Source organism: Tenrec ecaudatus, chromosome 14 (genome assembly GCF_050624435.1).
Source record: "Tenrec ecaudatus isolate mTenEca1 chromosome 14, mTenEca1.hap1, whole genome shotgun sequence".
NCBI classification, from domain to species: Eukaryota; Metazoa; Chordata; class Mammalia; order Afrosoricida; family Tenrecidae; genus Tenrec; species Tenrec ecaudatus.
This window is the reverse complement of record NC_134543.1, coordinates 85,754,595-85,769,470: the sequence shown is the minus strand read 5'-3', so window position 1 is coordinate 85,769,470 and position 14,876 is coordinate 85,754,595. Positions and strand designations below refer to the sequence as shown.

Sequence of the window (14,876 nt, the reverse complement as noted above, 5' to 3'; positions counted from 1 at the left end):
GTCCACAGCACTTGGAGGGCGCTGGGGCATTTTCCTCTCAGAGTTAGTAGACCCTAGTGGCAAGAAAAACCAAACTCCTCTCCTTCAAGTCAATTCCATAGGGTTTCTGAAGCTTTAAATCTTCACAGGAGCAGATAGCCTCAACTTTCCCCTGACACAGTTGGTGGGTTTGAATCCCCCGATCTGCAGTTAGCAGTTACCTGACAGCGTCACCAGGGCAGAAAGAAGAACAAAATGCACTGCCATCAAGTCAGTGTGGACTCATAGCAACCTTACAGGACAGGGCAGAACTGCCTCTGTGGGTTTCTGAGACTATAACTGCTCACTGGAGTAGAAAGCCCTCTCTTTCTCCCACAGAACTGATGGTGGGTTTGAACTACTGACTTTGTGGCTAGATGTCCAACACATAAGCACTACCCACTATCAGTGGGCCATAAGCAAGTCTGTCAACCTTTCTTCCTAAGGCAGAGGTTCAGGAAAGGCAAACACGTGGCACACACACTCTTTCCCCTCTTGTGGCTTCATCGAGGCTACCGTTGAATCACGTCCCTACTTAGAGCTCATTTTTATTTGTTTCTTTTGCTTTTACAAGATTCAAGGCAGAACTGCACATTAAACAGAGTTCACACATAAACTGACATCTACCTGCTAATTCTGTCAGGTCTCTTTTAGCTCCAAAATACAGGGTTTCAACTTTCTGAGTAATTGAGTCAATATGTCTGTTTTTCTCATTCAGTACTTAGAAACAGAAAAACGGAAATTCAGGGTCTTGATTTTAGAGTCGACCTCCTCACCCTGAGGCTGAGCAGGGTCTTCCCAAAGTCTAGCTCTGTCCTTCCTTCTGTGCTAGAGTCTTGCACATGGTGCTCCTTCATTGACAACACCTGCAGCGAACTGCTTTGCTTGGAACCAAGGATCCAAAGAAGGAATGATTTCAGGTCCCTGAGAACAAAGACTCTGAGGTGTAGGCATAAAGTGATTCCCTTCACCGCTGCCTTAAGCAAGGGGCATGGTGGGCAGACCTGAATATTGTGGCTCAGTGGTAAAGATTTACATGACTCCAATCCCACAATGTGGAAATGGACTTGCTCTTCACCTCCCCACATCTTCATCCTGGTCACCAGCCACTCACGTTGCTGTTGGTCTGCTAAGCACAGTTGGGGTCCTTGGAGCCTCTGCTCAGTGGCATTTGGGGATTTGTGGAACTGATTCTGTATTTTTCTACCCAGAGCTCAGAAGTTTAAGGACATCTTTCACGGCAGCCGTTCATGTGGGATTTCTTACACCCTGACTACTGAGAGATAGATCAAAGCTCGCAGGTTTACAAGGACACCTTCTTTCAGACTGCCAGGTAGACACCAGTATCTCCTGACTCTCACTGTCCCGTGCGTTCCTCAGTGCACTAGATGGACTCATAGAATCTCAGGGAGAGTGTACCATACATGGAGGAGCCCTGGTGGTGTAGTAGTTATATGTTGGACTGCAATCTCCAAGGTCAGCAGTTCAAAACTAACCACCGCTCCTCAGTAGCAGGTTGGGGCATTCTACTCCAATTAAGAATTACAGTCTCAGAAACTCACAGGGGCAATTCTACCCAGTCCCTTAGGATTGCTACAAGGCAGCGTCTACATGATAGCAGGTGTGTTATACCATCCTTATGATTATAACTTTATTTAAGATCATTTTATTGGGGGCTCTTACAGCTTTTTTAACAATCCATACATCAATTGTATCAAGCACATTTGTACATATGTTGTCATCATCATTTTCTAAAATTTACTTTCTTCTTGAATCCTTGGTGTCAGTTCCTCATTTTCCCCTCCTTCCCTCACCCTTCTGCCCTCGTGATCCCTTGATAAATTCTAAATTATTATTTTCATATCTTACACCAACTGCTATCTCCCTCCACCACTGCTTCTGTTGTTTGTCCCCCTTGGGGGGCGGTGTAATGGGTCAATCCTTACCTTCTCCCCCTACCTTTCCCCTACCCTCCTGGTATCCCTACTCCCATTTCTGTGCCTGAGGGGTTTATCTGACCTGGATTCTTTGTGTCGTGAGCTCTTACCTGTTCCAGTGTATGTGCTCCGGTCTAGCCAGAACTGAAAGGCAGGACTGGGGTCATAATGCGGGGTAAGGAAGTCTCAAAGAACCAGAGGAATAATATTGTGTTTCATTGGTGTTGTACTACATTCCGGTTGACTCATCCCTTCCTTGCGACCCTTCTGTGAGGGGATGCCCTATTGTCTACAAATGGGCTTGGGGGGTCTGCTACAACCCCGAGTTCTCAACAATATGTTTTTGTTTGTTTGTTTGTGGTTTTCTGATGCCTGTTACAACTTTATTAATACCAAACAGGACACAAAGAGACATAGAGGAGGAGATCTGAGAGAGGCCACAGCATGAAGTTTCCATGTCCTAGCGAGGGACCTACTACCCTCTCCCATTCAGGATCACCAAATGTGGTGCTGCATCTGAGCCTTACTGTTGACGGCCCTTCTTGGCCTTACCACAAGGCCAGGACAGATTACCTATAGAGTCTCTCTTATTCTCGCTAGCATCGGGCCCCCAACTAATCCTTCTGGGTCTGACCAGCCCCACTCATTAGCCTCACGTGTTAGTATGGCGCCAAAGAACAGAAGGCAAAGGCTGGCATTGCTTAATTCAGTGATCCCAAACCTCATGACTGTGGACCAGATTTGGTTAATTTTACAAGAAAATTTGCAGGAAAGCAATCACAGAAACCATGCCCGGATGGAGTCAAAGTGGTTGCAACTATGTTTATTAAGAGAAAGAGTGATGGGGTTAACATACAGGAAATCCACCTCACCCTTCACACCTAAGCCCTCAAAGCCCCAAGGGAAGACGAATGCACTGTGACCCAGGTGTCATAATCTAGATGTGACGGGGACACCTGTGCCCCCGCCTCAGGAAGAGACGTCCACAGAAGCATCAAAATGGACGGGCACATACGGTTTCCCCTCACAGGCAACGATGATGTAGCTCATCTTAGTGGTCGCCCGGTATTCACATTTGGGGTACTTGGAACCGCCCTTCAGGCGACAGTCTGTGATGTGCATACTCGAGCCGCTCTTGTGGCAGTTGAGCTGCCCATTCTTACAGGTGATGCTCCCCTGGAGACAGACCGCCTGGACCTCTTCCAGGGGCTCGTGCACAAAGGTGTTCACTGGCTTGCACCTGTCCCGCGTCATATTCCGGTACGTCATCATCTGGTTGCAGTAGTTGAGGTTGCTGCTGGAGGAGCTGCCTGGATCCATGTGCTGCCTCTGGAACTTCATGGCTGGGGACTCCTTGCCCAGGGAAGGTTGGGCCCAGCCCACGACCAGAAGCAGCAGGGCTAGCAGTGGGAACAGCACAAAGGACTTCTCCAGAGCCATGGTGCCCTCTCTCACCCGGAGGAACCTGCCCAAGAAAGGGCAAGATATGGAATGGAACAGCATCTCCTAAGAAAGAACCTCAGCTCCCATCTGAGGCTTCCCAGCCTTGCAGCTGGCCATTTCAGCCAACCAGATAAAATTCCCTCTTTCTGAGGGGCTTTCCAAGTAGACACTCCCATATACCCCTCTCCAGGAGCCTCTGAACAGCTAAAGAGCCCCCAGGTGGTACAAATTAAGTGCCTGACTACCAGTAGAAAAGTTCAAATCCACCAAGAAGCACCTTTGGAAGCTAAATCTGGCAATCCGCTTTCAAAAAGCCACATCACAACTTCGAATGCCCGGTGGGACTGTCCTGCCCCACACCCTGGGGTTGCCACGGCTTAACAGCAAGCGAGAGACAAGCCTCCTTTCAGTCTCACCTGAGCAAAACCTAACAACACCCTTCCCAGGACTAGCAAAAATTCAGGGGTGACCTAAAATTCCGGCCGTCCTATCTGGATACTTGAATTCTTTGAGTTAAAATACATTTGAAAAATAAATCATTGTTCCCGGTGTTCAAACGACACCTTAGAAAATCCTTTTGCATAAACCGTGGACCATATTGTATCCCTGAGTTACCAACCTCATGCTCAGGATCATGGTCGACAGAGTCTTAACTATACAAGGAAACCTCAGTGCAGTGCACAACACTGGCTCTCAGAAAGGAGTTCCGCTGTCGTCCAAAAAATTATGTTCTCCCTGAACTTAGAGGCTCCTCCTGCTCCAGCCTCTGGGTTCCCTGCAGACCAGTTCTCTCAACTTTTCTCCTGCCCTCCCCAGCTGTTCACCTGGCTGATAGGCACCTGGCCCACGCCTCTGCTTTGCTAGCCTTGCTTGGCTCTCTCTTCTCTGACCCTGAAACAGAAGCAGCTTCTGAGAATTCTTTGGGGGTGACTTACCTTGGTCTCCAGGAGAAATCAAGTGACCAGTGTCTGTTTCCACTTGTCCTGGATGGTGAACCTAATATAGATCCCAAAGGGGCTTGGCTTTCAAGACGCAAAAGGTGGGAGGAGCATCTTTGGCTCAGTCTGGGCACAAGCAAGGAATGACGGAGAAAGGGGGAAAGAATCAGTCTGGCTACCCCAGGCTCGGGGCTGTTGCATGAAGCATGTCTTTACTTAAAGCCTTTCTCACCATGAACCTCGTCGATCTACTCGCTCGAGCACAGAAGCAGCAGAGGAAGCCTCTAGAACTGCTGGCAGCAGGACCTGAGGAACCACAGGGGGGCCTCGGTTACCAAGTCAGGACTTTTGTTTTTAGCCAAGTAGCCCTTGGAGGTTAACCAAGGGCGCGCAAAGTAACATAGGTGAGGGTGCCCCCTTTCTCTCCCCTGCGGTTCTGGCACACCCTGGCTAGACTTCCACATCTTCCAGGAGAACATCTCTTCGGAGTGTGTCTGGGTCGAGGTGCGGGGTGGGGGATCTCATGCCCCCCCCGGAGTAGGCTTCTTGGATCTGACTGAGGACAAGCAGGCCTGAAATGGGAAAAGAAGCCTCCCCCAAATTTGGCAACTGCCTGCCCCCCCTTCATCCGGGGAGTTGTGCATGTGTCTCCTTATCTGTAGTGACCACATATCCTGTAGGCAAACTTGAATAGCTGAACCAAAGATAAAGACTCAGAGAGGTTTTTCTGGGGAGGGAAAAAAAAACACAGCGAAAGTTGTTATTATTTTGCTTTGATTCTGATTGAGGTGAAGGTTCGCAGGGCAGTTCATCTGTTTTCCATCCAGCAATTCCCACACCTCTTGTTTCAACTCATGCATTGCTCTCCCCGCCCTCAATGCACCGTTTATCCCCGGTCTCCTGTTTCCATTCCTCCTCCTTTACAAACGCTACGAACTTTGTCCTCGCGTGAATGATGCTCTTTTGATCGTAAATGGATGATTATTCTATAAGGATGAATTCAGCTCCACACCTCAAGGGTAACTAAGGGTCCTGCTTTTGAGGGTCCCACCAGTCTCTGAAAATTATATTTCTTAACAGCAGAATGTCCTCCTAAAAAGAGACCTTTTTTGCTGGGAGATAATTTTGATGCCTCTGGATCGAGAGATATCAAAATATCTATCTATGTTCTAATGCAGACTACTTCCGACAAAAATTTGACTTGGCACCTGAAGACCTGGGCAGGTGATGGAGAAAAGCTAGCAAAACCAAAAATCTATGGCCACCTCTCCACAAAAAAAAGAAGAGAAATGAGAAAGCTTCACTAATGAATAAACATGAGCTAGAATGTGATGTATCCTAGGCAAATCAGCTGAAGAGATCCAAAGCACAGAAAGGACTCTAACCCTTTAAAAAACTAAGTGGATTCAGCCCATTATCATCAGGGTTTCAATATACAGTCGCTAGCTTTCTTGCTTCTTTATGCCAAGATACCTGAAGTGGTGCTAACCTTCCTCCAGGATACCAGGAGGGAGGAGGGAAGGAGGGTTGTAATTTTTTGTGATTACATTTCATTCATAGTGCTCCAGAACACATCAGTGACTAACATAGTGTTCACAGAAAAGCTTAGATAGATAACCTTACAAGTGGTCTAGGGGATGGGGGTCAAGAACCCAACTTCAAATATATTTTACAAGACAAAGATAAATCATCCCGATGAGGGAGACCATCAGTATGATGTCATAATGGCGTCCAAAGGATTCCTGGCCTTGCTGCTAATAACCCAACCCAACTCACTGCCATTGAGTCAGTGTGGACTCATAGGGACTCAATACAACAGGGTAGACCTGCCCATGAGTTTCTGAGACTTGTAACTCTTTAGGGGATGATGAAAAATGAAAGAAATGCAGCATAAAATCATTATTGACAGGCAGCAGATCAACTTATCATAGTTGCTGCCAGGACTACAGAATTGGGAAAGGCACCATGATTGGGATATGTACAGATGAGAAGAGCTTACAGGATTGATGTAGGCCCTTCTGACTAAAAACCTAATACTAATATCCCTTTTTCTAGAATCTGTCCCCCAGCCCCTTACTCTGGCTATTCTATGACCCGTTCTTCTCTTACCTAAGTCTTGCAACTTGCTCAATGTTTCCTTTCTGTTGGAGTTGTATACAATATACAATGGAAATAATGGCTGTAGAAATGAAATAACCCAGACAACAGGCACTCTGTGGAGAAGCAGTGTGTTGCAGACAGAAGGCCTTAAGGGGAGCATAACAGACCTGAACAGGAGAAGGAGATGCAATGTGACATTGTTAACTAACTTGTGAAATCAATAAAGTCTAGACCTCAGATGTCTTTCAGATCACAAACGCTCCTCCTGGTAAAAGGATCGATTCAACTTGTTTAAGAGGCATTCATGGGAAAGACGCTGGTGAGCACTAAGTGACCTAAAATGGTGATTCCAATACCAACCCAGGAGTGGAGCAAAGAATAAAGGAGTTGAGCTCATGCCCAATTAGTTATGCTACCCATCGCAGACACCCTTGCTACAGGTTCCATTTGTTTAAGTTTAGGACTTCAATTTGCGCCAACACTGCACATGCCACCAATGAAAGAAAAAGAGCCAGGAAAGAGACTGTAAAAACCGTGTGACTGTACAAACTGCCCAAACCAGAAACTTGCCCCCAGAACACCTGCTGATTCTTGACTAAGAAGAAATAGGCTGTCTACTTCTGAGGAATGAGGACCTGAACACCTTGGAGATAGCAGCAGAACATGTCAGACACTGAAAACCTCGTGAATGCACCAGATCGTTCTCGGCGACAGCCCTTGAAGATGAGGCTGTCAGGTCAGAAGGCACTCAAAATATGACTGAGGAAGCTCTGCCTTCTCAGAATAGAGCTGGCCATAAACATGTGCATGGAGTTAAGCCTTTGGGACCTTCATTTGCTAACAAGCCATGACTGAAAATGAGAAGAGACAGCTGCAAACGTCTATTAATAATTAGAACTTGGAATGCATGAAGCATAAACTAGGAAAATTAGAAGTCATTAAAAATTAATGGAAGGCATAAAGATGATATCCTGCAGGTTAGTGAGCTGAAATGGACTGGTATTAGCCATTTTTAATCAGAAAATCCTCTGGTTTACTATGCCAGGTGTGTTAGTCTGGGTACTTTAGAGAACCAAATCCACAGAAACTCATGTATACAAGAGAGTTTTATATAAAGGTTAAGTGCACATCAAGAAAACATTCCAGAACCGATCATGGGGATCTATGTGTAACCTCCTCTCTGGGAGATGGGCAATGGGAAGGTGGGTGAGGGGAGACGCCGGGCAGTGAAAGATAAGATAAAATAATTATTTATAAACTATTAAGGGTGCAGGGGGAAGGGGGGAGTGGGGAGGGAGGGGGAGGGAAAAAAAAGGAAACCGAGCTGATTCCAGGAACCCAAGTGAAAGGCGAATTTTGAGAATGACGAGGGCAACGAATGTATAAGGGTGCTTTACTCAATTGATGTATGTATGGATTGTGATGAGTTGTATGAGCCCCAATAAAAAGATTTATTAATAAAAAAAGAAAACATTCCAACCCAGTGCTGCCCAAGCCCACAAGTCCAACATTAACCCATATGTCTGACACCAATCCACAAATTCCTGGTCCATCCCACAAAACACACACTATGACACCAACTGCCGGAGGAAAGCCAAACCAGTGAATGTGTAAGCATCTCAGCACTGGTAGGGGTCTCCACACGGCTGGTTCAGCACCCAGGGCTGCATTGGGGTAGGTCCATGGCTTCTCCTTGGGGATGTCTTGCAGGAAATGAGCCTTGCCAGCTGACACAGGGAACTGGCTAAGGCAGCTACACCCTGGTCTGACCATCACAAAGAAAGAGACCCGAGAACAAGAAAGGCGAGGCTCACCAAGCCATTTATCTCTCCACCCTTCAATTAACCCCACTTGTGTTTATCAGCCAGGTTGTCGCAATAAACTACCTCACCAGGATTGATAGATTCAAGAGAAATGGCACCGCATTCATGGTCAAAAATGATGTTTCAAGATATATCTTGAATGGCGATGCTTTCTGTGATCAAATAAAATCTATTTGAGCATAAGGAAATCCAGTCAATATAACTATTATTCAAATTTATGCACCAACCCATTAAAGTTAGTGATGAGAAAATTAAAGAAACTTATCAATGTCTTAAGTCCAAAATTGATCAAACATGCAATCAAGATGTATTGGTGATTGTAATTACTGGTGATGATAATGCAAATGTTAGAAACAAAGAGGAAGGAAACATACTTAAAAATATGGTCTTGGTAATTATATTGATGTGAATGAGGGGGAGAGAGGAGTGAAGTCCCAAAGCCCATCTGTAGACAATTGGACACACTTTCCCAAGGAAGAGATAAGCCAGCCAGGGTGCAGTAAAGCACTGATGAAACATACAACTTTCCTCTAGTTCAGCGGTTATCCACCTGTGGGTCACAACCCCTTTGGGGGTCGAACGACCCTTTCACAGGGATCACCTGATTCATAACAGTAGCAAAAATTACAGTTATGAAGTAGCAACAAAAATAATGTTATGGTTCGGGGTCACCACAACATGAGGAACTGTATTAAAGGGTCACGGCATTAGGAAGGCTGAGAACCACTGCTCTAGTTCTTTAATGCTTCCTCCCCACCACCCACTATCATGACCCCAATTCTACCTTACAAATCTGGGTAGACCAGAGCATGGACACTGATACAGATGGAAGCTCCAAACATAGGGAATCCAGGACAGATAAAGCCCTCCATACCAACAGTGGGAGTGGTGATACCAGAAGAGAAAGGGTAAGGTGGGGGGAGAAAGGGGGAACTGATCACAATAATCTACATATAACCCCATCCCAGGGAGATGAACAACAAAAAAGTGGGTGAAAGGAGACAGGAGTTAGTCTAAGACATAGAAAAAAATTATAAATTATCGAGGGTTCATGAGAGAGGGATGTTGGAGGAATGGGGGAAATGAGCTGATACCAAGGGCTCAAGTAGAAAGAAAATGTCTTGAAATGATGATGCCAACATATGTACAGATGTGCTTGATACAATGAATGACTATATGGATTGTGATAAGAGCCGTAAGAGCCCCCAATAAGAATGATTTAACGATATATATATGTGGTCCTGGTAAATAAAAAATGAAGTTGTAGATTATGTGATAAAATTTTACAAGACCAACAACTTCTTAATAGCAAATACCTTTTCCAGCAACACAAAGGACCACTATATGTGTGCGGACTTCTCCAAAAGAATACACAGAAATCAAATTGACCCCATCTGTGTGAAGAGATAATGAAGAAAATCAATACTAGCAGCTAAGTCAAGACCAGATCAGTTCAAGTGAAAACTGAAGAAAATCAGAACAAGTCCACAAAAGCCAAACTATGACCTTAGTATATTGCACCCGAATTTTGCGACCATCTCAAGAACAGATTTGCTGCATTGAGCACTGATGACAGAAGCCCTGATGAGCTGTGGGAGGACACCAAGAACACCATACGCAAGGAAAGCAAAACATCATTACAAAGACAGGACAGAAAGAAAAGTTCAAAATAGATGTCAGAAGAGATTCTGAAACTGGCTTTTAATCATAGGTTAGCTAAGGCAAGTGACATTAATAATGAACTAAAGAGCTGAACAGAAAATCTCAAAGGGCAGCTTGAGAAGCAACATAAAAGATCATGAAATATGCAGATGTAGAGTTAGTAAACCAACAAGGAGGAACACGTTTAGCACATCTGAAATGGAAAGAACAGAATAAATGTCAAGCCTCGAGTTGTAATATTGAAAGGTTCTGTGGACAAAATATTGGCTGATGCAGGACGCATCCAAAGAAGATGGAAAGGATACACAGTCACCATAGAAAATGAATCCATCGACAGTCAACCATTTCAAGAAGTAGCATATGACCAAGAACCAATGGTACTGAAGAAAGAAGTCCAAGAGGCACTGAAAGCATTCGCCTAAAACAAGGCTTCAGGAATTGATGGAAGGCCAGTTGAAATGTTTCAACAAGCTGCTGAAGCATGGGAAGCACTCACTTGTCTATGTTAAGAAATTTTGCAAGACGAGTTGGCTGCTCAACTGAGTGCCAGAGATCCATATTTGTGCCCGTTCCAAAGAAAGTTGACCCAACAAAATGCTCAAATCATAGAACAATATCATTGGCATCACATATAAGTAAAATGTTGCTGTAGATCATTGAATAAGGTTGCAGCAGTAGATTGACAGGGAACTGCCAGCAGTTCTAGCCAGATGCAGAGGAGGACGTGGAACAAGGGGGGTCATTGCTGACAAGTCTGGGTTGAAAGCTGAGAATACCAGAAACATGCTTACTGGGATTTATGGACAATGCCAAAGAATCGACTGTAGGGACCAAAAGAACGGGAGTTCCAGAACTTCGTTGTGTTCATGTGGAACCTACATATGGATCTCTTGATATATGGATCATATATGGATATATGGATCTGTGTTGTGAACAGAACAAGGGAATTCAGGGACGCTAGATTATATGAAGAAGAATGAGATCTCAGGATTGGAGGAAGACTTCATGACAACCTTTGATGTGCAGATGACAGGACTTTGCTTGCTGGAAGTGAAGAGGACTTGAAACCCTTGCTGATGAAGATCATGGATTGCAGCCTTGAATATGGATGACAACTCAGTGTAAAGAAAACCCAAATCCTAACAACTGGACCAGTCGGTAACCTCATGAACTGTGGAGAAAAGATTGAAGTTGTCAAGGATTTCATCTGGTCATGGCACAGCAGTCAAGGGATCAAAGGCTGCCTTGCACTGGGTACGTCTGCTGTATAAGACCTCTTTAAAGTGTTGGAAAGCAAGGGTGTTCCTTTGAGGACTAAGGTGTGTCTGACCCAAGCCATAATATTTTTACTCACCTCATATGCATGCGAAAGTTGGTGTGATATTTAGGGATTATGTCAACTAGGCACTCCTGGGTAAGGGAATGGGCGGAGTCCAACCTATCCATTGGGTGGCCGCCTGAGGACACCTCTTTGGGAGTGTAGTCTCTTTTGCGTGAGCGAGGGATGCTACAGAGTTCTCTATGGCCCCTTGCCTTCTGCCAGAGCTGGATCTTGCATCTAGTCCCTCCATCTGCTGTTGTGTTGCCAGCTGGTCCCAGGAACAGACAGCAGGCTACAAACAGGCTAGTTATTTGTCAGGCTTCAGAGTCCTATTACCTCTGCATCCGCCAGCCTGTGCCCCACACTGCCTCTGCTTCGTCCTCCTGCTTCCTGTTCATAAGCTGAAGTGGACTGGATTTGCCTATTTCTACAACTGGGTAATTTATTTCTTGATCTAAATAGCGTTCTCTATTCAGCACAGATAAGTGCCACTGCTTGTGCTTGCTGACTTTGAAGTGCCACTGAACCCAGCCTAAGGAGTGGGTCACACCTCCGCTCTTGGCTTTGCACGAGAAAGAATTCACGCTGAAGCCCGTTTGTAATCCGAGTGGCTTTTTATGAAGGATGGGAGAAGTTTCGGTTTTACAGTCTCAAAAGGGTACATGCTATTTCAGGGGAGCGGGTCAAACCATGCCAAGCCTCTCCAAAGTTCACAAATGGACAGGAGCAACCTCATGGGACAGCATACCCATACGTGCGGAACTGAGACCAGAGAAAGAGGCACAGCTCCAGAGGGTGCTGGAGGGGGAGAAAAAAAAGGAAAAGAGAGAAGAGAGGCTGTGGGCCCGAGTAGGCCCAGCGGGTACCTGAGTACAGGTGAGGGGAAGGGACCTGACACTCCGTCTGATAAGGAGCAGGGTAAAAAGAGACCGGCCTGCCCACCACCAGCGCATTTCAAACCTTTGGCTGGGGAGACATCGTTGAAGGTATTGGTTGACCCTATTGACTGAATTAAGCCCACCTGGGTGATTTCATGAGCCTGGGCCTAGTTTGCGCTGCCTAGGTGTAGCGCCCACCTGGCTTGGGGGTCTTCATGGGTGTCTGATGGTAGCCTGATTCCTTTCCCAACCTTCTTTAGGGGGACTTTGCAGGCATGGGAGGGACAACCCCTTGTCCCTTGTCCCTGATCTAGCTACCTAATACTAACACAGTCAAGGTTTAGACTCTCTTTTGTACCTTAAACCAAGCTCCTAGATTTGTTGTTAACGTGAAATAAGGTAAGATGTGTGGAAGGATTTCATCTTCATTTGGCACGGGAATGTTACCAAGAAATGTTCGATCAGGCTGGGTTGAGCCCCTCCCACCCCTCGCACCAAAGATTATGGTTCAATGACACCAGATGACATTTGAATTGGTTGTGCAGGGAGATGGAGTCAAGTACGTGCCGGACTTTTCTTCTGGGAAAAACTTGAGCTTAAAATAGTTGGTAGTTTTGAAGCCCGGGGAGAGAAGAAAGAAGAGCAGAAAGGAAATTTGATCAGAAAATCTAAATTCTCAAAGGGGATTTAAAAGACGAAGAAATCTTTAGTAACAATGACTTTATTTATTAATGTGTATGCATTTGGAAGTGGAAGCCCAGGCAAGAAAAAGTTGATGTGACATGAGATTTAGTTTCATGTTTCCATAGTTTTGCCAATGACTGAGAGAATGAAAGCTCATCTGTGTTAATGAAAATACTAGAAAAATAACATAATTTGGGGGAAAAAAAGAGGAGCTTATACCAAGGGCTCAAGTAGAAAGAAAATGTTTTGGAAATGATGATGGAAACATGTACAAATAGGCTTGATACAAGTGATGTATACAGTGTTATAAGAGCTGTAAGAGCCCCCAATAAAATGATTTTTAAAAATAAAATAAATGCACCAGAGAAGACACAAGAAAAATAACATAATTTAAGATTTAGTTTATTAGAAATCCAAAATGTAACAGCCCCCCTCCCTTACAGTAAAGATTCGTTCCAAGCCAACTTCAGTAGGGATGCCCCCACTCAGAAAGGAGGCTAGCGAGGCCAGTAGGCCTAGTAGCCAGATAGGAAGCAGCCCCAGTCAGAGGCCCCAGGGTGGTGGTCTGGTAAAGCCAGGAATGGAAACATCAACCCAATTTAGATAAACAGAGGCACATGAAGCTTCAGGGGATGGTGGTCTAATGCCCCCTCGAGTAATGTAGATGTAGGTAATTTCCTAAGGATCATTGCAAAACCTATCTTCCTAGGGTATCAATTGCATCCTGTGATCATTGTGAAAAACTGCTCATCTCTTCCTGTGATGATTATTTTAAAAAACGTTGTTTCTTTATCACACAGTTGAAGGTCTAGTAACTCGCTGGGTCAGAATCGAACTCTGAAACAGTGCAGAGGAGAAACCTGGCTGTTTTCCTTCTATAATTTCGTACAGTGATAAATTTGGAATTTCTCAAGTGAACCCGGTCTCTGATTTTAGCTACTACACAGACAGGCATCCCAGACTCCTTGTAGTTGGTAACACCATCTCAACCCGAATTAGGGTTTATTTGGCTCAGAGACTTAGATAAAACTGACATGATCATGAGTGGTCACAGTAGAATGTGTTCATGAAAAGCTGCAGCAGGGCCTGCTATGTGCTGATGTCTTCAAGCTTTCTCCCTCCGAACCAACTAGCAATTTCCTTCCGAGCAGCTTGTCCCAACAACAGAGACAGCCAGGCATGCTCAAGGCCAAGCAGTAGTTTATTCTGCAGAGATACGCTTCGAGAGCAAAGCAGGTCCCCTTGTGAGTTGAGGAAGACCCCGGTCTAGAGGTATTGTATCCAGTTTTATAGGGATCAGGTGGCAGAACTCTACTGACTAGTTTAGGCCCAAGCTGAGTCCTTTCATTGATGTTAACCTTGGTGTTCTCATTAGTCAGAGAGGGTCTGTGGTTGTTTGTTTGATGGTTATTCCTTTGGACAGCTACCTAGACTCCTGATTATTGTTCGAGGCAACTCACGGGTGAATCGTCACTTGTTGCTGAGAATTGGGGGCTCAGCATCTGGTCTGACCCTAACAACTGCAGAAGTAATTTTATGGCAAATGGCTTTACATAAAGCTGCGAGATGATTGATCAAGGGGATCCCACTACCTTAATAGGCGTGACTGCATGAAAGTAGAGTACTAAGGGAAATTCAAATATATTCTATAGATATCTTTTAATTTAACCTCAAATAAGACAAAGACAATCATTCCAGTGTTCAGGCCAGGAAGGGACCAAGGCAGCCTCTTGTACCAGCTTCTTGAGAAGACAAATGACCTGGCTGAACTTCAAGACACCTGAACTTCAAAGCACCTGCCTTCAGCGTTTCACAGAGCTTACCTCCCCAGACGGAACACAGACCCCCGTCCCTAGCATTGTTTCCTAAGAACAACATGATTTACTGACAGGACCAGGAAGTCACCTGGCCCAAAACTTGCAACCGCAGCACAAAGAACCTCCCTTCCCTTACCGGTTCTTATGCCTTTAAGCTCATACCCTATATATGTCCCGTCACCCCAGTACCAGGCGTGTCTTCCCTGACCTAACTCGTTGGGTCAAGCTGTCCCCGTCCCTTTCCCCGCCCTCCCT

The 14,876-nt window shown here is 45.3% G+C and overlaps 1 protein-coding gene across 1 annotated transcript; it reads right to left on the bottom strand.

Annotated features, from left to right (window-relative positions):
- Window positions 1-2,924: 2,924 nt before the first annotated feature.
- Window positions 2,925-3,407, bottom strand: RNASE1 (ribonuclease A family member 1, pancreatic). Its single transcript, XM_075531684.1, has one exon. The coding sequence runs from the start codon at window positions 3,393-3,395 to the stop codon at window positions 2,925-2,927; it is 471 nt and encodes a 156-aa protein (XP_075387799.1). The 5' UTR covers window positions 3,396-3,407.
- Window positions 3,408-14,876: the final 11,469 nt, after the last annotated feature.

Excerpts from the sequence above, each read along its gene's own strand:
- RNASE1 (XM_075531684.1), bottom strand. The coding sequence starts at position 3,395 with ATGGCTCTGGAGAAGTCCTTTGTGCTGTTCCCACTGCTAGCCCTGCTG.